The sequence below is a fragment of the Marmota marmota genome, unplaced genomic scaffold (assembly GCF_001458135.2).
Source record: "Marmota marmota marmota unplaced genomic scaffold, marMar, whole genome shotgun sequence".
Lineage (NCBI taxonomy): Eukaryota > Metazoa > Chordata > Mammalia > Rodentia > Sciuridae > Marmota > Marmota marmota.
This window is the reverse complement of record NW_025999944.1, coordinates 10,100,088-10,126,638: the sequence shown is the minus strand read 5'-3', so window position 1 is coordinate 10,126,638 and position 26,551 is coordinate 10,100,088. Positions and strand designations below refer to the sequence as shown.

The 26,551-nt window shown below is 43.1% G+C and overlaps 1 protein-coding gene across 4 annotated transcripts in view; it reads left to right on the top strand.

Moving 5' to 3' along the window:
* Sh2d4a (SH2 domain containing 4A) overlaps positions 1-26,551 on the top strand; it is a 64,617-nt gene that overhangs the window by 20,325 nt on the left and 17,741 nt on the right. For 3 of the 4 annotated variants that reach the window (XM_015499541.2, XM_015499538.2, XM_015499540.2), the window contains exons 5-8: positions 12,291-12,371; positions 16,393-16,504; positions 18,557-18,755; positions 22,796-22,926. In XM_015499541.2, the coding sequence (XP_015355027.1) occupies positions 12,291-12,371; positions 16,393-16,504; positions 18,557-18,755; positions 22,796-22,926 (523 nt within the window). The remainder of the gene's footprint in view (positions 1-12,290; positions 12,372-16,392; positions 16,505-18,556; positions 18,756-22,795; positions 22,927-26,551) is intronic. The other variant, XM_048801651.1, reaches the window with a different exon arrangement.

The following is a 26,551-nucleotide window of genomic DNA, read 5'->3' as shown; positions in this document are numbered from 1 at the left end:
GCAGCCTGAAGAGGAGCCTTTGGAGGACAAGCTGATGGGGGATGGGGGAGATGAGCTGGTTGGAGCTGCTCAGGTGGTAGTGGTGGATGGAGGCTGATGTTATACATGAGAAAAAAGCACGTTCAATCTGACTCAGAGTCCACAAAGCTTTTTCTCCTGTCGTTTCTGCATTTTACATTCATTTCACAACACTCCTGAGAAGCAAACAATGCAAGTATTAGCATTTCTTTTGTACAGATGAAGAGACAGATGTTCAAAGAGATTACATGATTCGCCTCCAAATCACAGACCTGGGTGTCCTGGATTCCACATATCTGCTTCAGTTACCACTCATCAGAACTTTGACATATTTAAAAACGAGCTCACTGCCTAGCCGAGACCATCTCCTTCAGAGGAGAACTCTGATGAGGAATCCAGGCTCCAGCTTTGAGTCATCTGATACATTTCCAAAATGCAATTCTGGTTCCTCGGTGAGGATTTACAAGTTTCAACTACCGTTTTTTAACTGTAATATCTAAGGAATGTTGTCTGCAGCATTCCAGTGTCATGCAAGACCTAAAACCTATCGTAAAAATCTCCAGTTTCAATTGAACTTAGTGATAACATAACCGTGGCAGGATTTAAAGAGTCATCAGTCTTCCAGGATTATAAAAAAATCTTCAAGGAAAATCAGCCATGGATTTACTAAAGTAGTCTGGTTAGATTTTTGATAAATTTTCCCATGACAGATCATCGCTGGAAATGATCATCGTTGGCCCAGATTCTAATAAAGTACTGCAGACCTGAATCTGAAAGTCCTGTGGAGAGTGGGCAAAAGTTAGATTCAACCCAAACATCGGTGCACACTCAGCACCGCGGAAGCTTTTGTGGAAGAGTCGGTCACTTAGAGTATGCAGTGCTTTTAGTTAACCTTGGCTCCTTATATTTGTACCGAGGCAGAAGAGTCCACTGAATTTCTGCATTTCCATTACCAGTGTTGTCCAGCTCTGTTCTGATCATCTCATAAAAGGATGGGGACAGACATGGAGTCAGGGCCCTCTTTGGCCCATGTAGAGTTGGGGTAAACCCCCCAGTTTCTTCTTCATTGTCCTTCCTCTTTACCCACGGATATTTTTACCTCTTTACCCATGGCAGGCTGGTTGGAGCAGTAGTGGCTAGGGTGAGGAATTGGGCCTTTTAGATACCTGTAGGTCTGCACAGCTCTCAAAAGACAGATATGCATTGTTTCATCTCATGCTGATCATAGGAAGTGTGAAATATTTTGGTCTCTGATTCGGGGAGTCGAGGACAGGGCAAGCCCAAGGTAGGGATGGAGCTGGGACTGCCCCCTTCCTTTCAGGGTCCATTTCCTTGTCTGCCAGGGAAGGACACTCACACCTGTGTCTGAGTGGTCACACTGCCACTGCAGGGATCAGTTTAGTTTTGGGCCTTTTTTTTCACTCTTAGTAGGATGCTTTAGTCCAGGGTGTTCATTGCTTTAAATTAAGCAGAACTTCCTCAGTAGAAAGTCGTGGAGAAAGGGAAAGAAGGCGGCGTGAGGAAGCCATAGAGAAATAGACAGGATTAAGTCCAGCTGCCTGGAGCCGACGGCCAGGCAGATTCACACGGAAGGTGGGTGGTGTTTTTCTCAGGCCACCCTTCTTGCTGGTCAGTTTCTCCCTGCATGTGCCTTGAGTCTTGAGCACAGCCTCCATGTCTGTCTCTAGGGTGTGAGGCCGAGTACACGCTGCAGGGTTTGTTACTGGGGCTAGTGGGGCAAGTCTTAGAACCTTCTGGAGCCTGTTTTCTAGTCCATTGAAATGGAAAATTAAAAATACCTGCCTTGTTTACCTCATGGGTTTTGGGGTAAAAATCACAAGAGGCAATGCATTTGGAAATGCTCTGAAAACTACAAGTCCCAGTACAAATTGGAGGAGTTGTTTTAACCTGGAACTCTGGAAGGTGGCCTCTGCTGCCTTCAGTCTGTTCACAGGGGTGAATACTTCACCACCTTGCACCATCAGGCTGCTGTGGCAGAATCAGTCATTCCCCCAGAGAATGTTGAGGGTCCATACGGGCGATGACAGGTGTTATGGAGGGAGGCATCAGACAAGGTCTTCATCCTTAGGAGTTCAGTCCTCTGGGGAGAAGAGAAGCAGAAGCATTGACTGAGGCAGGGTTTAACCAGGTTCCAGGAGGGGATTGGGCGGCTGGTTAGGGAGGGCAGGATTGGAGAGGGGTGGGCATGTTAGAAAGAGACACCTTGGGGAAAGAATCTTTAGTCCTGGAGAGCAATCTGTCAGTGGCAAAAGTGCAGAAATTTTCCTAAATTCTCCCTTAGGATGATCCAGGATAATCCCATTTTTAAGATCCATAGCTTGTAATTATCATATGCAAAATTCCTTTTTCCATGTAAGATAACATGTTCACAGGTTCTGAGGACTCAGGCATGGATATCTTCGGGGGTCTTTCTGCCTACTGTACCCCTGTAGCCATAGGCAGGGGTACAGTACAGGCTTGCCATCTCTTATCCAAAACCTCTGGGCCAAGCTGTGCTTCAGATTTCAAATGATTTCAAATTTTATAAAAGAAATGCTGTGCCTCTACTAGAAAACATATATTGATGAATACTGCAAGAGCTGAAGCAGTATTCCATAATCAAACATTACAAATATGGTAAATAGCCCCATGTTAGTTTAAGTCCCCCTCCATTTGAGTAATATATTTTCAGAGCTTTTGAGTTTCATAATGTCAATAAAGGATTTTTTTTCTTTTTTGAGTTAGTGTGATGTCATGAGAATAAGATTAAGTATAGTCACAAGAGCTCTATTTTCTTCCTGACTCTGTCTCTGCAGGGCTTTATTTTTCTCATTTACACAATTAGAGATTTTTAAGGTGTGTATGAGCCACAGAGAACAAGTCCAGGAACTCTGTATGCCCCCACCCCTGGCAGACATCACTGATCACAGCACTCTTCATGAGAGCCAGATGTGGCCTCACATCTCTGTCAGCAGAGTGCTCCAGGCAGCCATACAGAGTCCCAAGAGCTCACTGTTGAGGTGGATCTGATGGCTGAGATGATTTCCTCATAAGTTTCCATCTAACACTGAACATTCATATCCTAAACCAACACTCATGCCTGAAGAAGAAGAATATTATCTCATATACCACTGGCTGTTAAGTAGGGTTTCTGTCCAATTTCAATGGACAAACCACACCATGAGGTCTAGTCTTGCATATTCAAGCAGCAGTTAGGCAGGGATGCACTGGGCAAGGATGATACATTCTTTTTAAAAAAGTCTTTTGACAAGACTTTTTAAAAAAGTGTTTCTGGGAATGGAGCCCAAATATTGTATTGTTTGGTCAAGAGGCTATCCGGTCCAGAGCTTCTTTTTGCCACAGCACCCCCATCATCCAACTCAAAAACTGTATCTTTTAGCTCTTTTGGAAAATAGCTGATTTTCTTCTATGGGGGTTCTGAGAAGCTCTTTGATCTCTGCTATGAGATTGAGAAAACTCAAGGTCTAGGCTCAGGGTTCCTTTCTACATACTCAAGATAATCTTGTCAAAAGACTTTTTAAAAAGAATGTATTTATGTTGGTTTAAAATTTTAATTAGACTAAATAAATATCCAAAATGAAGACTGCCCAGTTAAGTACCAGCTACCTGGAAGTCATGCTCCTAGCACATTAGGAGATACATAGTCTGGGAATGGCAGTTTCAGTCCTTTTAAGCAGCACTGTGACTTGGGGCAGCATGCTGCAAATAATATTCCCTCTACAAAATAAAATTCACATATTAAATTTAGCAGTACTGTTTCTTTATAAAGGAGGCTGAAAACATTTCTGAATATGAGAATGCTTGCCCAGTCTCAGCTGATGGAAACAACAAGAATTGTCCCCTGAAGTCCTTCAATTAAAAGATGCTGTTTTATCTTGAGCCCAAGCTTGGTCTTTCTCATTTCTCAGATGATGAGTTGGAGGCAAAAGGAGGCTGGCTGGTTTGTCTACGTTGAGGAGGATGTGGACATTACACCTCCATTGGAACCAAGTGTATGGGTTTTTTTCCGCAGAGCCATTATCCTCTATGAAATACACATCTCGTCCTTGTTTTTGGCAGGGGTGATGCAGCTCAGAAGTCTTGGAAATGATGCTCTGCTTCATATTCCGTGAGAGTGCTGTTGTTCTGGGTGGGCCACAGTGTACAGTGTTACTGGGTGCCTGTCACTGAACCGGAGGTGGCAGTCAGTTGTAGAATTCAGTTAGCATCTAGCAAAGTTCTGAGACATGGAGGTTAGGAAGCAGGTCCCATTCCCAGGTGGAGACAAATGTGATGGGAGTTCATGGGACACAGAGAAGATGGCAGGTGTTGCACCGTGTGAGCAGAATCACCCCTGCCTGGAGGAGTTGGAACCAGGAGTACCCTGCAGCTGTGGAGACGTCCTTAGGGACCCTCTGTGTGTGCATAGACTGAATGTACCCAGTGTTTCTCTCCCTCTCCTGAAAGAGAAGTGCTGAATGTGGCTGGAGAATGGCAGAGAATGCTAATTCAAAGATAAGCCCCTTTGTGTTTCTCTCCTTATATGTAATTTGTAGTCCAGGAACTCATTAATCAGGAGACCGACTGTCCTTGCCCCTGAAGGGGACCTTGAATAAAACTGTATCTGCTTACTTTTAGATTTTTATCTCCAGGGAATTATTCCACTGTTTTTTTTTTTTTTTTTTTAAACAGAAATGGCCTTCAGAGTTGGCCACACAGCAAAACAGGAGATTAAAAGAGTTAGAACACAAACATCTGGGATTCAAAGCATTATGATAAAAAATTAAAAAAAAAAAAAAAGAAAAAAGACCTTGCTCAGCTGGCAGTTAAAAAGCCCTGAGCAAGAGGCTTCTCTGTCTCATTCTCCTTAACTCAATGGAGTCAGAGATGAGACCTCGGCCTCTCTACCCCGCCATGCACACCCCCGACACAAACACATGCACACCTTTCCACACTTGCCGAGGCTTGGATACTTGCTTTTAAATCTGCTATTTCACTATAACAACTAATGATGTCAAAAATACCCTACTAAAATGTGCAGGTTCATGGTAGATCTGGCATTGAGCCTGTGATAGTTTTCACTTATATTTTTAAGTGTTGGAACTCGGCAGTATGTTCCCATTTGTAGATAGCAGTTAGGGAGCCACCTGGAAAATGATGTTAATAATGAAAATATTCACTTAGTTTATTTTTCTTTCATACTTCCCTTCCAAAGCAAACTTAAGCTTGTTATCTACTCTGAAACCAGCAGTCCCCCACAAGTTGATTTTAGTTGTTTGCTTTTAAAAAAGAGGGATTCAGAAATAAGATCCTAAAATCCGACCATTTTAGTGAAAGAACAGAAAGGAATATGCCAAGTTGTTTTTTTTTTGGGGGGGGGGGTTAGTTATTCATCTCAAAGTGCTGTTTTGTAGCAACCAAAGTTTGGGTTTCATGCAGCTTGGGCTTCGTTAAAGGGCGAAAAAAAACTGTTTATGGTGACTAAGCAGAGGCCAGCGTGAAGCCTGTTGTGGAGCAGGGTGGAGATGCCCTGGGCCTGGGGTCAGTGTGCCCTTTATGATGTTACTTGGGTCCTTTCTGCAGACGGACATATTGCCAGTCTCTGGGAGGTGGGAAAATCAGGTGCACACTTATTATAAGGAATCCCACTGGAAGCAGAATGAGATGGTTCATTTCTGAAATGCAAGCCAGAATTTTGAGGATTGAGTCAGTTCTGAAGAAAGAAGGGGGTTTAATCCCCCTCCCCCCAAACTAGTGACTGTTTCCTTTGATGTATATTCCCTTCCAGTTGGTGTACATGAAGGAAGCATCTCAGTATTGTTTTTATGAGAGAGAAAATATTGGGTATTCCAGGTAAGAACATACAAGGAATAATTGTGCTTATCTTATTAATTCAAGAGTAGAGCTGTAATCAGACTTACATAATTACTTGAGTAGCTTCCATGTCACTGTAATAGAATTTCATGGTAGCTTGTAGAATAAAATTTTAAGTAAGATAGAATCACCAAATGATAGCAGTTTAAAAGCCATTTAATCTGTTGGGCCTTTTTAAAAACAAACAAATAATTAAGCTTAAATAAAAAGCTTAATATCAAGTAAATTAGAAGAGAGAAAACCAGATTTCTGGACTTGAGGATTGTACATGATGAAACTGGGAACTCAGCTTTGTTTGGTTATCAACTTCCTGACACACAGCTACATTGGGAGTGATATTTGCAAAGACTCACCTGTCCAATGAGGGATGGCAAGTGATATTTGCAGTGATTCACTTATCCACCTCATTAGAAGCAGCTTTCGGGGAACAAAGATAAGGAATCCTGAGTCAGGAGACTCTTGAGGTCAAGCTGAACTTTTAGAGGTCATTCATTCAACTCTCTGGGGCTGTTTCTTGACCTATGAAATGGGGATTATAGTAGCTACATGTCATTGGGCTAATGTGAGAATCAAATGAAATAATATATATGAAAGTATTTTACAAAGTATCATGTATGATATGAATATTATTTTCTATTACTATTTGCATTTAGGTTCCTTTGTCCCATTGTATCAAGACATCCTGAATCAATCAGGTTTTTAAGACTCGGAATGCTCTCTTAATGATCCTTTATTACTTTTTACTTACACTTTATAGTTTACAATTCCTTTATTTTCTTGCTTGTCTTTTTTTTCCTTTTTTCTTTTTTGGCACTGGGGATTGAACTCAGGGGCATTCAACCACTGAGCCACATCCCCAGCCCTATTTTGTATTTTATTTAGAGACAGAGTCTCACTGACTTGCTGAGTGCCTCAATGTTGCTGAGGCTGGCTTTGAACTCATGATCCTCCTGCCTCAGCCTCCCAAGCTGCTGGGATTACAGGTGTGAGCCACCATGCCTGGCTATTTTTCTTCTTTTCTATGGATGGGATGTAAGTGGCTTTTCAAACTCTTTGTTTCTGAAATGCTTTGCCTCAACAACTTTTCCCAGCTCTGCATTGTTGCATTTTCTGGAGAGGTTGCTGCCAAGTTCTATCATTTTGTGCACTGCTTTATGGAGCTGTAGGGGAAGGTGCAATAGAAGTGAACAAATGTTCATCTAATATGACAATTTGATGCTCTAATGTGTTGAAAATAAACTCAGTAAAGACAATATATTATTTAAAGGTGTGCCTTTGAATCATGCATCATGTTTGAGTCTGATGTTCTTTTAAGTCAGAGTACCCAGTAGTCTCTGAGCATAGATTTTGCTAGGAACAATACTAGAGAAATGGGGCAAAGATTTCCTCGGGTCTCCATCGTCCTGATTCATGTTTCAGTAACATCACTATAGGGAGCACGTACCGTGTTTTCAGCAAGAAAATGTATTGTCTCACTTCTCATCTTGTTAATCCATTTGCCTTAGGAAAATATTCTTCTCTCTCTCTCTTTCTGTTGTTACTCTTTGTAACTTTATCAAAACACATCATTATTTTACCTCCCCTTATTTTAGAAGAAAAATGCTAGATCCTGGTGTGCTCAAAAAACAATATTAGAGTCATCATTCAGAAATTTCCTTTTTAGTTTAAGATGGTTGGGAAGAGGATGATCTGATTATGTCAATGACTTGGTTAACAAAAGGAGTGAGTTCTAGATCACTGATTTTCAGAGTACTTGAATTCAGGTTGTCTTGATTAATAGTAGAACTAGATTGAGTATCTGTTAATCATTGAAACGGTGTTCCATGAATTTCACGTGTGTTCATTCATTGAGCAAAATATATTGAGGCCTTACTAAGTGAGGGGCCCTCTTCTGTTTGCTGGGGATCTGGAGGCGGTGAACGATCTGGCACACTAGCTCCACATGAGGAGGTTACGATTCTAACCACCATTCTATTAAGGAACACCATGGATTTAAGACATGCAGGAGAATAGGCTGAGTAAAAACTTAGTAGTATTTTTCCAAAAATAAATTCTTGATTTTATCCTGTCAATTCATCATTTTCATCTTTAGTGCAGAAATGAAATGCCAAAATTGTTGTGTTTACTGGAGATTCTGGGTTTAGTTGAAGTTAAAGGCACTTGGCATTTGTCTGATTGCTGAAACCTACTTTGAAACAAAGCAAATATTAATTTAAAAGCCAGAATTCATGTTTTTTCAAACCAGTTTAAAAAGTGGATATACTAGGATAATCCTTCTCATAGGACACCTAATCCCTGGGGGGGATGTACTTCATAACCATGTAATATGGATATTGTCAGCAGCATCTATTTGTTACTTGATTGTTTGTGTAGATTGAATTGCTGTACTTCCAACAGCATTTTGTAGTTATTTTAAAAAGACTATCTTTTGGCCAATCTGGGTGGACTACATTCCTAGATCTAATCGGGATTTTCATTCTTACTTGGTATCTGCAGTAGGTCCATTAGCTTCTGATGTTGTTTGCTTTCAATTTCTCTATTTTTGGGGAGCTTTGCATAAATATTAATGATGGTGTTTATTTTAAACAGAGCAAATCATGCAGACAGGCTTGCTTCAACTGTGCCTGCGTTTCAGCAGCTGCTGAGGTCTCTTTGAGGTAGAAAATGGGAGGTGACTGCAGAGGCTGACATGCACGAGAGGGCACACATGTTCTCCCTGAGAGACCCATGGGAGGAGCAAGCTTTAGGCATGGAGATGACAGGGACTGCAGTCCTCACCCTCTACCTATGGACAGGCCACCTTACCTCTTTGGAATACTATCTCCTCTGATACCTGATCTGAAGGTCAAATGATGTATTAGACCTGAAAGTGCTTGATAAGCCCAAATTATAGAGGTAGAGTGGCTTTGATTCTTCTTTTCTTTTGTGTAGCAATAACTAATGAGTGTATTCTCTGGAACTCAGCATCCTAAGGAAGCTTTGGAGAGGGCTGGGGCCCTCTCTGAGAAGGCTCTTCATCCTTCTGGGGATGCTGGGAGTGCTTAGAGGTAGTCTCCCTCTGCTCTTTCCATCATAGGCCATCACTTTTGAGCCTATTAATCTATTTTTTAATAAAGGAAATTTCTTTTGGATGACACTACTTTTAGTCTATTCCACTGTACTGGGTGTGTTTCCTGGATTTGTAGAAAATTAGATTTAGCAGATGTAACTTTTCTGTGCAAGTTGTAAGTTCTTCATAGTATTTTAACACTTTGGAATAATGGCAAATCTTACTTTACCTTGAAGAGCTGAATTTAATTATTTTTTTTTAGTCATAGGTGAACATTGTGCTTTTATTTAAATTTTTTTTTATGTGGTGCTGAGGATCGAACCCAGTGCTTCACATGTGATGGGCAAGCGCTTGACCCCTGAGCCACAACCCCAGCCCAAAGAAGAGTTGAATTTTTAAAAATGTGGTTCTTGGAATATACTAGCCTTAGGGTTTACATTGTGGTTTAGTTGAATAGAAGTACTTACCCCTGGAGTGGTGGTTAAATGAGTCAATTTTAGGCAAAAATTCTTTTATTCAAGAACCAACTTGTGAACTTTGATATGCTGCAAACAGAACCTAAAACTCTAAAGACAGACAAAGTACGTCAGCTCTGACCACCACACAGAGACCTTGGTGACTGCCACAGGGACACTTAGTCCCGAGCACCATGCCTTCCCTTTGCACTGTCTGGCACACGTATCGGTACTTAAGTTTTGGGTAGTTTTAGTATATTAATAGTCTCATCGTATCTGCTAAGGGCAAAAGGAGAGAGCATACAGAAAATGGCAGTAAGAAAGGAAGGGCATGTGGTGACAAGAGGAAGAGACGAAGACCCTTTAAAAATCAAGCCGTGAGAAAGCGCCACTTTTCCAAGCACACATTTCAAAGGTGTGCTAGGCAGCTTTCCACCTGTATTAAAAATCACAGATGATCAATCTGTGAAGAGAAAAGGCTTATTTTGGCCACCACTTTGGGAGATTTTGGTCCATGATTGATTGGCCCTGTTGTTTGGGCCTATGACAAGGGGAGAGTGCAGCAGAGCTTCATGACCATGAAACAAGAGAGAGGAAGAGAAGGGGACCAGGCCCTGTCAAGGGCACTGCCTCTAAGAACCCGCGGTCCTTTCTCTAGGCCTCACTTCTTTAAGGGTTCCACCACCTCCCAGTGGTGTCACATTGGGGACCAAGCCTGAAAGACACGAGTCTTCAGGGACGTTTAATAGATCCCAAGCAGTAGGTCTGGTTCCTCTGGTTCTGAGAGTGCGGCCCAGCACCTGTGGGAATTATCTCTAATACTTGAGAAAAGCATGGAGGAGGGTCGCCTGTCTCCCAGTTTCTAACATATGGGAAACGGATCCTTTTTGCAGAAGAGTGTCCTGTGGAGCTTGGATCCACGAGGAAAGGGAGAGCGAGCCCACTTTCAAACTCACATTCCTTATGGTAGAAATGCATCCAACGATTTTCAAAGTTTTCCTGGACTCTTGAATAGACGGACTTACACAAAACCTGTTGGAACAGTCCTAATTTGTTTATAAATAAAGGAAATGGTTGCTGCACTCTTCTACTTTAGGTGCACAGCAGCTGAATATCCTTTTGTAATATTAAAATGAGAAAGAAAATGAGTGGGAATATGGTAAGTGGTGATTGGAAAACCTATAGATTCCTTCTGTTGCCAAGTAATTAAGAAAATTTTCCTATCACTACAATGTAAACAGAGCAAAAAGGCATAAACCCCGGCACAAGGCAGCTGTGTGATCCTGAGAAAACTACGCAATTCCTCTGAGACTCAGTCTCCTCATCTGAAAATTAGGCTCATGTGGCCCATCCATCAAAGATGTGTGGAGTAAAAATATTACCAGGTCACTCATCAGAACCTGGCCATCAGAGGCCTTTGTGACTAGTAACTGTTTGTAGAATTAGGATTAATTATACCACCAATGATGAATAAAAATCATCTCAGCAGAGAGCTTCAAATGTGCCACACGTAGCTACTGTGGCCAGTTTTATCAGATAAGGTAACTAAAATTTTGAAACAAATAGACCCAAAATACAATGGACAAAACAAAATGGGAAGTTACTTTTCTCTGTTATAACAGTCTGGGCTGCATGTTCTGATTCAGGAGGGCTCAGCTCCACACAGTCATTCAGGGCCTCAACCTTCGGGGGCTCTGCTATCTTTAGGGGAAGCATGGCCACTGTTAGCATTCTGGCCCAGAGGAGCAGGTAGTAGCCTGGAGGAGTGTGTGAAGAAGATTTTGAGGGCCTGGATGGAAGAGGCAAATGCCAGTTATCACCTGCCTAGAGATCACTTATTTGCCTGGGGACATCTAACTTCTGGGGCAGTTGGGAAATGCAGTGTGGCTGGGTAGCCATATGTCCAGCTGCTGTGAATACAGAACATGATTAGGAGAGCTGGCAGTCTGTGCCACACGGGTTTATTCCATGGCATGGTAATGACCCTGCAGTATCCTTATGAATATCAGCATTGACCTTTTGATGAAAATTTGCTGACAATTTCTAATCTGTGCCAAAATTTAAGAATGAATCCTCAGAAACAAGTCATGTAAGTCACAGTCATGTGGCTTGGGGGGTGGCTGTTTGGGGCAATACAGAGCATGTAGCTACTCATGCTGGGACTTGGCTTGGGCTCTGCACTCAGGCCAGGGACAGGAACAGGGCCATGAGGTCTTAAGAGCAGTCTATTGTGATTTGTCAGCTCACTCACAGTGCCAGAGGGGTCAGCACATGGTGGGAAGGAAAGATGCTGGAGAATTCAAGCCATGGATCTGGAAAGTTGCCTCTTGGGAAATCCATCTAGAGCCCCAGAAACCTAGATACTGGATAACCAGGGCAGGGAAGTGAGGTGGCATGTGAGCCAGGTAGGGCAGTTGGCAGGGCTCCGTGGCAGCAAACTGGTGCTCCCCACACATCTCCGGTCCTGGAGGGGCAAGGCATCCTGCAATTCTGTGCCATGGACAAAGGCACTCCTTTTGTCTGAACTAAAGCAGAGGATGGGATACAGAGATGGAGCAAGAAGAGGATTTAAATTACGGAGTAAAGTTTTGTCTAGAAATCATCTCCGGTTCCCCAGGGCCAGATGGGAGCAAGACACACCAAACTATCAGCTTCTGGCTCATGGGGCAGGGGGATGCTACGCCCTATGGGGGAGGGGGATGCTAAGGGAGGCCTCCTGTGCTCAGTGCTAGTCAAGATTGGCTCAGAAACTCAGGTGCCACTGGAAGGGAAACTGGTGTCAGGTTGGGGGTTGCATTAGTGAACAATGACACCAGGGACACATTGACAGATTAGCTTCTGAAATTGCATTGCAGCTCTAAATGCTATAAAAATGTATTTCCTTTAATTTTTAGTCATCCTGCAGTTCATCAAGAAATATTCAGCAAATGTTGGCAGATTCTATCAATCGTATGAAGGCATATGGATTCTACCAGGTAAAAGACTTACATTCTGTCTTCAGGGAGCTCAGCGCATAGCCATTTCCACTAATGTTTCACAAATTAGTTAATTAGTCTCATGCAGGAGTGAAATTAAGCCACAGAATGTGAAATCTGTCTTGAAAGCTGCACACACAGCTATTCATCTTTCCCCCATTTAATCCCGAATTGGGAACGTGTTGAATGTCATGGAAAGAATAGATGCCAAGATGTATCTGCTGAACCAGTCACCGATGAGCCAAGGCAGAGGCGATATCCTGGGCTGCTTCGAACACAGGAGGGTGGGAGGGGGAGACAGATTTCAGAGCGTGATAAATGGCGCGCCACCCTTGGCAGCAGCAGTGAATTCCAGTGCAGTCACTGGTGTGCTCCTTGTTTCTGTGAGCCTGGCTCTGGAGGAAGAGCAGAGTCTTGTGCTGTCCCTGTTCACTGAGCCAGGAATCCCCGCAGGCACTAGATTACTCCCCATCGTCTAGAAGCGACATTCTCCCTCCTGACCAAACTCCACATTGCCCATCACGCTTCATTGTGAACAGACCATACATTGCTCAAAATAAATGAGGCGTAGATTGGCATTTGGAAACTGAAGTAGAATTTGACCCACAGATAGTCTGAAAAAGCAGGGTAAGATACCAGTCTATGAAGGAAAGTTACCAAATTGCCCAGGCCTGAGAGATTGGGCTGAGGAGGAGGCTGCCCAGGCCTGTGTTCCTAGGGACTGTGTGATCAGTTCCCTGATCCCTCTACAGGACAGGCATGAACTTGGAGAGCTCAAAGTTTTGAGACTTCAAGAAGTCATGATGAGGGGCTGGGGTTGTGGCTCAGTGGTAGAGCGCTTGCCTACCATGTGTGAGGCACTGGGTTCGATTCTCAGCACTGCATATAAATAAATGAATAAAATAAAGGTCTATTGATGTCTAAAAAAAGTTGTGCATCAGAAATATTTGGAAAAAAATTGCATCTTTGTTGAACATATACAGACTGATTTTTTTTCCCTCACTATTCCTTAAATAATGCATTATAGCAACTGTTGACATTGCATTAGATATTATAAGAAGTGGTTTAAAGTGTACAGGAGCATGTGTGTAGGTTGTATGCGAATACTAGGCTATTTTACATAAGGGACTTAAGTATCCAGAGATATTGCTATTCACTGGGAGTTCTGGGATCAGTCTCTAGGGGTACTGAGAGATGACTCTGTGCACCCTTGACCAAAACAGCTACAGTAAAGAAGTTTTCAGTAGCACTGCCCAGATAACATTACATCATCTTAAATGATGACAGTTGAGAAAGGCAAAGAATCCTTGTATTCATTCAACATTTATTGAGTACCTACTGTGTGCTAGGCACTGGTGTGGAAATTGGGGACGCATTCTATGAACAAATTAGATAAAATCCTTGCCCTTGGGGAACTTGTATTTTGAATGGAGGACACACATGTTGAATTGCTGATGTCAGGTCACCCTGTGGGTAAGGAAATACCGCAGGATGCAGTCCCTGAGAGATGCTGGTGGGGTCAAGCTGTTATTTTTGACAGGAGGTCAGAGAAGGTGGCACTGGAGCTGAGACCTGAAGGAACAAGGGAGGGCTCGATGTGGGTGAGTGTCTGGGGGAAGCGTGTTTGGGGCAGAGGGAGCTGCAGGGATAAAGGCACTGAGGTCACACTGCACTTGACCTGGCTAAGGAGTGGCAGAGAACTGGAGAGAAAGTGAGCAGGCCCACTTCCCAAGTTTCTCTGGAACAAGGGTAATGAATGGCAGCGTCCTGCTGTTAGAGTAACTCAGATGAGTTTTGAAGTCTTCTGGCTGCTTTGAAGAAATAGAGAGGTCAGGGCCAGACCTCATCTGCTGTTAGTCTGTGAACTGGCTCATTTTGTCTCCTTCCCCGCTGTGCCTGTGTAAATGTGGTGCAGGTAATAAAGGAGACTTACTAAACACAGCATCTCTGTCACCTGAGTGTCACCTATCAACCAAGTGCTACCTGTGCTTATTAGTCACTTAATAATTTTCCTTCAGGGTTCTCATGTCTTTGACTTCTTGCTTATCCTAAGCAACAATATCCGTGACAATCCTGATTGGATGTTGGAATCATGTTTCTAGTTACTTAGAAATAAATACATATGCATGTGAAAGAAGAACAGAGCTCTTCACCTTGGGTTTTTTTTTTTTTTCTGTTTGAGTTTGGAAGTGGCTGGAAGCACTTATTTATGTATTTCAGTCTTGTAAACAGCTTCAGTTCAGGATGGCAAATTTTAACAGTCATTGCAAACATCAAAAGCGGTTCCTTGGTTTTTATAATGCATGTATTGGCAAACAAAAGGAGCTTAGCTCGAGGCAGGAAAATAATGTAAGAAAATAAAACAGTAGATGGACAACTTTAGTCACATCTGAAGTGCAGTTTATGAATTGTCACTACATTAACGGTGCTTTATGATTTCCCAGAGTGATCAAAAACAAGTTTCTCAACATCAAGGTTTATGTATATTTTAGTTGTGGAGCAAGAATTTTGCAGCAAGGAGATCTTTTTTCTTTCTAGAATCCACCCCTTGTGATGGAGAAGGAAGCTGGGGAACAGGAGGAGGGAACGGTCCTCTCTGGCCTGTTCAGCCTGCTTTATTACTTAGTTAACTGAAGCTTCATTAGTTCATCAAAGTTGTAAATTCAGTTGTATTATGAGCACTCAGAAGGCCGCATCCAGATAATCAAAATAAAAAAAAAATACTTTCTAGGTCTTAGTGATTTGGTTTGTTCATTTCTCTTTAGTTTAAAATGAATTCCCTTGATGACACATCAGGCCTCGGAATAGCGTACTTAAAAATGGTGAAGAGAGTAAATTTGTCATGTGTGTTTTATCACAATGAAAAAAAATGAATCCCCTTTTTAGAGAAATACTAACATTTATTTTGCGTTTTCCCTTCTCCAAGGATGCTTTTAAAAATATCTGTCTGTTTTTTAAACAACAACAAAAATATTCCTAAAATCACATTTTGGAATGTGGTTCGAGGACAGGTGAAGACCCAGTGAGGTTGCTCCGGGAATGTGCAGTTATTCTGTGGAAACTGTCAGCCACTGTAAAGTGGTGTTTACTGTGGTTTCCATGAAATAGTGTGTTTGTTTTAGGGAAATATATTTGGAGCAACTAAGTGCTATGCCTGAGAGAAAAGACTGTTTATTGAAAGTGTGTGTGTGTGTGTGTGTGTGTGTGTGAGTGTGTGTGTCTGTCTGTCTCTCTCTCTCTCACTGGGGATTGAACACAGTGGTGCTATAGTACTGAGCTACATCCCCATCCCTTTTTATTTTTATTTTTTAATTTTGAGACAGTCTTGCCGAATGGCCCAGACTGGCCTCAAAACTTGGGATTCTCCTGCCTTAGTCTCTCCAATAGCTGGGATTATTGGCATGCACTACCATGCTCAGCTTACTGAGTTTTTATGTGTTGTACATTGGACTGCGCAGGCACTTTAAAAAGTTTAACCCTCGGGGCTGGGGATATAGCTCAGTTGGTAGAGTGCTTGCACGCACAAAGCCCTGGGTTCCATCCCCAGCACCACCACCAAAAAAAAAAAAGTTTAACCCTCATCGCTGAACACAGTGGTGTGTGCCTGTAATCCCAGAGACTTGGGAGGCTGAGGTGGGAGGATAGTAAGATGGAGGCCAGCCTAGACAGCTTAGTGAGATCCTGTCTCAAAATTTAAAAAGGGCTGGGGCTGAAGTTCAGTAGTAGAGTGCTCCTGGGTTCAATCCCCAGTCCCCCCCAAATAAATAAATAAATAAATTTAACCTTTACTATAACTCTGTTTTCTCCTTTTTGTTTTTGGGAAAGAGCCTTTGAGAGTTCAGTGACTTGCTTTGGAATTCCACAACCAGGTAGCACTTACACCTGCTGCACGTACCGCGTATACCAAATCGCCTCCCTCGTGGGCCAGAGAGGGTTCAACAGAAGTCAGGTGCCTACTGCCCTCTCCTCACAGAGACTGTTGGATTTTTTCACCGATGCTTGTTTCTGTTTCTTTAAACAGAAGAAAGAATTGGTAAAGGAAAAACAAGACGAAGAAATAAAACAAGTGGAGGAAGACAAAACCAAGCAGATTTATAAGAACTGGAAAGAAGATTCCGAGTGGCAGGCCTCCCGTGAGTAGCGAGGTCCCAGTAGCTCCTTTGAGTCCCTCAGCTGCATCTTTCACTTAGTAAAACTATGAGTCCAGGAAGCACTGAAAGTGGGTGGTTGAGAGATGTCGTCAGGCTAAATTGTTACTCAAATGTCATTCCTAAGCGATGACTCAAAGACCTAGGAGAGCTACTTCTGAATTGCAGAATGATTTTTCAATTCTTCTTTATACCATCAAAATGATGAGCTCTCTTGATGATGGGATGGCATGTAGCTATGACAAATGTGCTTTGGAAGAGTGTCTAATGACCTCTTCAGCTCAGAGAAGAAAAAACATAAAATAGTGTGAAAAATATCACTACTTTAGAAAGTCTAAGTTACGAAGGAAAAAACTATAAGATTATTAATATATTAATAGTAGTTTTCTTGAGGAGGTGGGATTTAATTTTCACTTCTTTTATTATTCTTTTGTGAGTTTCCTTTTTCACTCTACATTTTCAACAGTGAATGCATTTTAAAAGTCTCATCTTGCCTGGCACAGTGGTGCACACCTGTAACTCTAGAGACTCTGGAGGCTGAGGCAGTAGGATTGCAAATTTGAGGCCAGCCTTGGCAATTTAGCAAGGCCCTAAGCAACTTTGAGACCCTATCTCAAAATAAAAAAGTAAAAAGGGCTGGGGATTAACTCATTGGTTAAGCACCCCTAGGTTCAATCTCCAGTACCAAAAAAAGCTTTATTCTTTATTGACCCATAACAAGTGTTCTTATGGGGTATAGTGTGATGTTTCAATGTGACATAACTTTGTAATCTAAAGAACACGGAATAACAGGCTCGATATATTAGTATCCCTCTGACCCAACTCTGACCCCCTTTTGAGCTGGCACTGCCAGAGATAAGCCCCATGGGGAGAAAAATAGCCAATGCAAATGAACACCAAGCAGCGGATTCTCAAGGATGAGGATGAGGGAATTCATGTTGGAGAAAGGATCAGGGTTTCCATCTGACATGCACAAAAAAGTCTAAACAGCCAGATCATCCCTTGAGGCAGGCTGAGCAGGAGAACAGGAGTGGCAGTATTGGCAAGGTGTTGAGAATCCTAAACTGGTCTGCAGTCCCATTACAACAAATGCCATTAAAATGATAATTTTTGTGAAGAGAAAATATTTGCAAGATCCAGTCAGTAACCACCTTCTGCTGGGCCCTGAAATCCTAGTATAATGAAATATTTTTGGTATCTCTTTGAAGTCAACTATAATAGGATTTGACCAATAAAGCCTGAAGTGTAAATATACTCAATAAAAATTATTCTTTCATCTCACGTTAGAGTCTTTGACATTATGTGGCTGAAACAAAACACTCTCTCTTTTACAAATAATATTAAAAGACAGTATTGGGGTATTTTGACATGTTCTAACATGTTCTACAATTATCTGGAACGTGTGTGTGTGCGTGCGTGCGTGTGCGCGTGTGTGTACACATGGACACACAGCAGTTGTCCTTCAGTATCAGCAGGGGATTGGTTCCAGGACCCCTGGAGAGACCAAAATCTGAGGATGCTCCAGTTCCTTATATTAAATGGTGCACTATTTGCATACGGGCACCTCCTCCTGTATACTTTTAAGTCTTTCCTAAATTACTTATAATACCAAGGGTATTTCTGCCAGGCCAGGCCACATGTGGTTCAATTCCGGGCAGGCTCTGAGCATGACTTGTGGCAAGCTGTGCTGCTCCTTGCCTCCTCTGTGGCCACATGCCCCCAGGGGTCCTGCCTCCTTGGTCTCCTCTGAGGCTCATCACCTGGTCTTGCCCACTGCAGGGAGTTCTTGCACAAGTTCTCCACCTCTTTTCTCAGCCCTCCCTGCTCCCCAGTGAAAATCCCCCAGCTCCCAGATGAAGAGAGGGAGTGAGCGCTGGGCTAGCCCTAGGAGCTGGGCAAGGGGCATCCCTGTGACTGTTTCTCAATAGAACCAGGTTGACTAGCTGCTCAGACCCTGCTCTGTGCACCGTGATGCACCGTCTCCTCCTGTCTCCGTGGGCTGACGTGGGCCTTTCTCAAACCTCATTCTTTTTCTAGTGAGAAAATCCAAAGCAGCTGATGAGAAGAGACGCTCCTTGGCTAAACAGGCGCGGGAAGACTACAAGAGGTTATCCCTGGCAGCCCAGAGAGGAAGAAGCGGTGAGGGACTGAGTGTTCCTCAGAAACCCAGAAGGCCTCCCCTTCCACCCAAGCCTCAGTTCCTACCCCCAGCGGGACACCCCCCAAAGCCTCTTGGGTAAGAACCAGCAGGGGCTCTAGGCGCAGCCTTGGGATGGGTTAATCAAAGCTCAGTCATGTGATGGGGGTGGGCGTGGGCGTGGGCGTGGGAGACTGGCTGGAGGCTGGTGGACTCAGCCTCACCTCTAGCCCTGCTTCCTGACCCAGCGTTCATCCCTCTCTTATCGCAAGACTGTGATGAGGATGGCTGGGAGCAAGAGGACTTCCTGCGCCCCGCCCAGCAGCGCAGGAGAGCCAGCACCTGGGTCTCTGGATGCTCAGGATGCCTCTAGTGATAAAAGGACAGTAAAGTAGGACCCTGCGGGCTGGTGGACTTCGATGTCATCACCACCGCTAAGTTTCCACCGCTGGGGATGGATAGCAGTTCTCCTTCTGAGATCCCTGGCTGATTTCATACTTTGGGAATTTGCACATGTTCCTTTTTTGAATAAACACTTTATTTGGTAACAATGAAAACTTTGCCTCCTAGGCTTTGGGGGCAGTAGGAAGAACAATTGTTTTGGAAAAACCCTGAAGAAAAAGGCAATGATACCACAGTAGAAGACCTCTCTCCCTCATGTTTACTGATTACAAAATCACTTTTACCTGGCTATTGACATCGTAGTATTTTTTGATATTCTAATATTTATTTAATTCTGTGGTGCTGGGGATCAAACTTTGGGCCTCATGCATGGTAGGTAAGCTATATTCCTCCCACCCCCCGGCCCTAATATTCTAATATTTAGAAAGAAAATGTTTAAAGTTAATTATGGATCGAATGAATCAGAACTGTCTTTAGCCTTGCCTTCTGAAATAAAAGCTAAAAACACTTCTTTGTTAGGAGGGTGGTGAAATGAAAACCAAACAAAATCTCCCTTGACCTGGAACTGGTCGTTATCATCAAGGTTTTTGTTTTCATTTTGTTCCTTAACAGGGATTATGACCTCAGAGGAAACACAAAGGTGGACCTTTTCCTCTGCTATAATTATTTCTACTTACTCAACTGAAAAGTTCCATTTTGAGATGTGGGGAACAACACTAAATGACCACGTTCTACAAAATGACAGTTGGAGGAATGATCTTTTTTCCTTATGGACAGCAAAACAAGAGATAGATGTCCCCTTAGTTTTGTGATCAGGCTCCCATGTGTAGCCCTGTCCACCGTGAGGCTTGTCTGTGTGCACACTGGTCACAGAGCCTGGGGCAGGGCTGTCTGAGTGGCTCACTCCTGTGCTCCAGTGTTTTCCAAGGGTGGCATGGGAGAAGGCCTTGTGATGTGTCCCTTCCCTGCAGTATTTTTAGAGCACAGTGCATTTGATTGGCAGCAACGAAGGTGGACTTTCTAAAAGGGCAGTTCTTGTTGTGAGCTTTGCTCAGCTCATTTTTTCCAACTTAAGGTACTGCTTGAGGTGCCTCTTGCGTCAGGCTGGGTGGGGTTGAGCCTGGGGCTCTACACAGTGACCAGAGGTCATCCAGGAGCCAGCCCAGAAGAAGACAGGACCTGTGTCTTTAGAATTTTGCTCCATCTTCAAGGATTTTCTGGAGAAAAAGAACCTCACTTAGAAGCTAGTAAAAGAATATATCATACAATCTCATGTATGTATGGTGGCTTTCCAGTAAAATCAAATCTTATAGCATATTTTTTCTAAAACAGTCTGAAAATCATGAGGAATAATATATACATGTATAAGCAGATATACATGTATGTATGTATATCTAATACACATCACATGTGACTCAGTAATGCACATTATCATAGAAAGCACGAAGAGCCATAAATTAATTTACATTATACGAAATTCCGGCGGCTCACCAAGATTATTTGTTGTTGTTATTTTTAGGTGAATTCTTCTCAGGATAATTCTGCTATTAAGTAGGATTTTAAAATATATTTATTAATTGCAGCATTGCTTTTTGTATTGGAAACCTGTTTACATACCAGAACTCAAGTCCTACCACTGAATTTATTTCAAAATGATCCAGTTGTTTATTTTTTCTTCCAAATCTTCAAACCAGCTTTTTCCTTTTACTTTGTGTTTTTGAGACTGTCTTTTAGTACAACTAAACCTCTTCAAAATAGGGGAGAGAAGAAAGCCAGTCCGGGAGGTTAGTGGAAACAGAGAAAAATCAAATAAAGAAAACATTAGGAAAGAATTTATCTATCACATGTGATTTCTTTTGTTTGCAAGTAAATGCTCTCTGGGAAAATAGTGCTGGAAAATAGTGCTTTTCAACTTTTCAAAAAGTTGAAAAGTATATTTCAACTTTTTATGGTTATTTTCTGAAATTTTAATTGGGAGTTAATGGTCCTTCTAATTCCCATTAAAAATGAATTTAAATCTAGGTTTTAACACAGCAGTAGCTCATACCTATGACTTTCCCTTTGGTACTGGAAGGACAGGTGATGGATTTGTGTTCTTCCCTCTGTCTACCCTTGGGGAGTGTATAACGGTGGTATGCAAGGAGTCCAGCCGCTCATTAGCTCAGCCCATGTAATTAGATGTTGAGATGTATATAGTTGTGTGTGTGTGTGTGTGTGTGTGTGTATACACAGATGGCACACACATGCTGTCCCTCAGTATCTGTGGGAGAGTAGTTTCAGGATTCCACAAGATAACCAAGATGCTTAAGTCCCTTATAGGAAATGGTGCAGTATTTAATATAATCTTGGCACAGAGTCTTGTATACTTTAAATCATCTCTGGGTTACTTATAATACCTAATGTTACTTGATCCTAGCTCAGAAGTCTGACGGTGGGATGGGTGGGTCCCACATCTAGCCCCCACTTGCCCCAAAAACCAAACAGAAAAGGTAATATTAAATTCAGGAAAAGATTATTTAAGAAGTGCCAAGAAAAATTAGAAAAAGAACTTTAGTCAAGATGTCCATAACTGGAAGGCAAACTGGGATCCAGCATCTCAGCCCGGTCTTTGGAGCGCTGACAGGAGTTTTAGGCTTAGAGGAGGAATTGGGTTGGGGGTGGGGTGGGGGTGGGGAGCTCTGTGTAGTTAAAAGCCCTGGTCAGACTGGTGTGGCTGATTCTGGGGGTGGCTCTGGAGAAATCCTTATCACCTGAGGGAGCAGTTTCCACTTTTTGCTCAGAATGTTAATCAGACCTGCAGTCCTGCGGGGCAATTCAGGTCTCCTGCTCAGGGGTCATCTCACCTCAGGGGTGATGTGCTGCCTCCTGCTTCCTGGAAGGTGTAGGACAAGGACTGAGGACTTCTGGGTGTCACTCCTGGGGTCGGAAACAGTCTGCGGCACATCTTGCCTCAGCCTTGAACGGGAAGGGCATAGGTTAGGTAAACTCAGGGCTAATAAGCCTCATATTGCGAGCTTTTAGATGAACCCTCCTTAAAGGATTAATGCATCTACATGCAGAGCTGAAGAGGGATTGGACCCCAATATTAAGGTAACAAAGGAGACAGATGCAGAGTGAGGCAGGGATGCCCAGCTGGATCCTGCTTTCCTTCACCATTGAGCATCTGCACAGGCCTAAGGAGTTCAGTGCTTTGCCAGGTGGGTGACGCACACCTGTAATCCCAGCAGCTTGGGAGGGTGAGGCAGGATGATCATGAGTTCAAAGCCAGCCTCAACCACTTAGGCAGGGGTTAAGCAACTCAGTGAGACCCTGTCTCTAAAGAAAATACAAAATAGGGCTGGGGATGTGGCTCAGTGTTAAGTACCCCTGGATTCAGTCCCTGGTACCAAAAAAAAAAAAAAAAGAGTGCTTTTAGCAAAAGCCAGCATCTCTAGATTCCTGTCATAGTAATACATACATACTACATAAATAGTCGTTCTACTGTATTGTTTAAGGAATAAATGACAAAGAACAAAGGTCTGTACCTGTTCATCACAGACATGAGGTTTTTTTCTTTGGATATTTTCGATCCTCCACTGATTGAATCCAAGAATGTGGAATACTTGGACACGGAGGGCATCACACACACACACACACACACACACACACACACACACTCATAGATATATAAAATATTTTTGAGGATATTATTTTCAAATTAGTTGGCTCTAACTTGGAAACTGTTTCACAAATATCAGCAATCAGGGCGTGACCAGGACGGCCTCCAGCTCGGCCCAGGAGGACATCATCCGGTGGTTCAAGGAGGAGCAGCTGCCCTGCCGAGCAGGCTACCAGAAAACCTCAGACACCATCGCCCCCTGGTTTCATGGTGAGTGAGGAGGAGGTCTTTGGAGGCCCATGGAGCTGTGCTAATCCACCAGGAAGGCAGAAAGAATAAAAGCTTCCTTTCATTTGTGCTGCCCCAAATGCGTCTTTCACACCATTTCCACAAAGTGGGTTTTCAGAGGTTGCTCAGCGAGCAGCCTCCTCACGTCTGTTTGGGAAGCAGTCCACATTCAGGGTGACTGTGTGCGCTCCGGTTATTCAGCCCCACACACAGGCGCTGGGGGTGGGTGGGCAGAGCAGGGCTTCCTGCTGGCTCACATGAGGGCACTTGGTTGTGATTCCATCAAATGGCACCGTCCTTCCTGGCCCAGGGGGTCAGCAACTGCCTCTGGCCATGCTAGGGTGGGGAGTCACAGAGGGAAGGTCAGGCTCTGACCAGCTCCCTTAAGGAGTCCAGGGAATTTATGCAAACTATTGTCTTTCTCTGTATCCGACCAATTTATTGGAGACTCATTTTTCTCATCTTTTAAATGAAGAGATTAAACTGTGTGATCTTTAATTTAAAAATTCTGTGACTTTGATTCCTTGTTTCTGGTGTAGTTAAGGATGCGAGGTGGATTTGTTGGGTCCTGAACAGGTATTAATTAATCAATTGTTCCATATTTGACCCAAGAGTTGTGATTAATTGAAATACCGCCGTCTACTCAGCTTGTGCATGCTTCACTAACCTCTAATTTCTTGGATTTTGAGACCAGGGTGTGGCTTCTAGAAGCCCTAAGTTGGCTTCCATGAGGTCTATGTTTGGGGCTAGGGGCGGGGCTCACAGATGAAACCCTTCTGGGTTGGATTCCCAGCACCTCCTAAAACAAAAACAGAAAAACTGTGACCCAGTTGGCTAAATATACAACAAAAAGTGCTTTCATACAAAAATGTTAAAAGTTCTCCCACTTAGCATGCTTGACCTAGTGAGCCTAGTTTGAATTATGTTTAAGTATGTTTAAGGCATCTTTCTAAAAAATAGCTGCCTAACACATAGCATGACAAATCTCCTAAAAAAAAGAACAAATTCTTTGTGACAGACTTTCTCTTAAAGGACTGATTTACAGTCAGAATGCTACAGAACTGTGTGGCGTCAAACACGATTGTCCATTGCTGGAGGAGTCCCCTCCTGCTCCTGGGATTGGGTTGAAAGCCTCCTTCCTTTCTGTGCTGCTTTGAAGATGTTATCAAAGATGAACAGAAAGCACCCTGGCCAACTGCAAATGTGTTCTCTATGGTTATCTCTGCTGTCCTGTGTCACTTTTTTTTTTTTTTCCTTATAAGGTAAGCACTGAGGAAATCGGCCACTTTGTAGTTTCTGTGTTCCTGGGCAGAAGATGCCGTTATCCCTAATTACATGGGCGGTGGTCTGTTTCACAGCAGGCAATAAAACAGTTGAAAATGTTGGTTGATGTTTGTCATTAAAACTTCTGGCACTTGACCCACAGTTCCATTTGAAATAGTTGCTGAAAGCTGGGAAGACCTAGTTGGTCTAATAATCTAATTCAAGCTTTGGTTAAAAAATAAGACTCAAGTTCTTCTGCGTATAACATGTAAATATGCTGTTGTTATTATTATTTATACGAATACTTGTCAGTTATCAGCAAAATCAATAATACAATGACAAATAAATACACAGCCACATAGTTCATATAAATTCTTATCTTCGGCTTTTGGAAAACACATTTCATGTTCCCACTGTAGAGAGATGATGGTCAGGCCCTACATCTTGGAAATACCATTACTGATTCATCAGGAGCCCTGTTCTGAAATCTTGGGGTGGAAGCTCTGTGCTGGCTTACCATCTCCTCTGTCCTTGACTTTGTGAGTCACCCTTCTCAGGACACGTTCTGCCTTCCTAAGTATTGGGTCCTTGTAAGTTCATACTGTCATCCTTTTCTCCTGATGGGGACTGGCGGGGGAGGGGAGGACAGGGAAATGAAGACTACAGGATCTCCGGCTTTTGTGGCTGGGTGGAAGGTAGTCATGATGTCAGCCGAGAGAAGGGACCCAGGGGATGCGGAGGCTTAGGAAAGCAACAAGAGGGAGGAGAGTGAACTCATGTGGGATATGTTGAGTTTGAAGTGAAACTCTGGGCACTCATGAAAATATCCACTTGGCAGCTGGGTGAACGGATCAGCTGAGGATGAGTCACCAGCATGTGAGTGAAGCCATGGGAAGGGATGTGAGTTTCCAGGGGTGAGTTAGGAAGCATGACAAGAGAAGATGACCAAGGACATCTGATGGCAGAGGAGGCCCCGCAGAGGTGCTGTGAGGACCGGCATCAGGCACCCAAGAGCTTTTGGGCTCAGGCCTTGTTTCCTACTTGGGTTCCTGATGAGGCAAAATAGCATCTGGCCTCCAAATATCCTATGACAGTGTGTGCTCTACACGCAGGGCAAGATGGTCTTGTCTCTGAACTCCTAGATATAGGATTTTGATGAAAATCCAAAGACCAATAGATTCTGGAATGAAGGTCCTAAGCATCTAGATATGTAAAATCTCCTCACATCTACTCTTCTCCCAGCATAAATTTAAGCTTTTTGAATGTACATTCATAGAACCAATAGGTCTCAATTTTTACTGGGCTTTTGGTTCCACAAGGGATATGCGTAAGAACCCTTAGACCATTTTCTGTTGCTATGACAAAATAGCCAAGGCTGGGTAAATGATAATGAAAAGAGGTTCATTTATTTAACTCACAGTTCTGGAGGTTCAAGAACGTGGGGACAACAACTGCTCAGCTTCTGGAGAGGGCCATGTGCTGCTCAACTTATGGTGGAAAAGAAGGAGGGGAATAGGTTGCCTGCAGAAGGGGCCAAGAACATGGAGAGGGGGCCTCACTTAGTTTCAACCGGTTCTTGCAAGAATTATTCCAACATTGAGAGCGAGAATTCACTCTGTCCAGTCCCAGGAGAGAGGCATCAGTCCTCTTAGTGACTTAATCACCTCTGAGAGGTCCCATCTCCCAATACTGCAGCCCTGAGGGGTTTAGCCTGAATATAGGTTTTGGTGGAAACAAAACTAGATTCAATCCATAGGAGTCTAAAGTTTGTTTTCACTTTCTGTTAGTTTTCCTTAGTGCCCAAACACGCTGGTAGTTTTCACTTGGATTAGTTTGGTGTTGGGGTCCAGATGCAATCAGGCAGGTTGGCTGGCTGTCTTTTGACTGCTTCTTGTCTTCTAAAGGGTCGGGACCAGGGTCCTCATTCTAAGTCATTCCCTGATTCCTTCTCAGGAGGCTTTTCTATCTACCCTTGGAGAGGACTCCCTGCAAATTGGTAGCTTCCCTCCCTACATTGCAGCCACCAAGTCACGAGTACATAAACCTTCAGCCATGTGGCAGATGCCTGAGGAAGGGATTTTACAATTTGTATTTTTCTCATTTTAAAAATATTTTCAAATGTAATTCATTTTAGTTTTGGAAATTTCCTTCCCGCATGGTGCAGAGTAGCCAACCTGCTTCACAGAGTCCACCCATTTAATTATGAATCTCATCCAAAGCAGGGGAAAGACCCATCTTCACAGAAATAGCCATAGTAATTTTTGACTAAATATCTGGGCACCGTGGGCCAGACATGTTGACTCATGTTATGGTTTAAAGATGAGGTGTCCCCTAAAAGCTCATG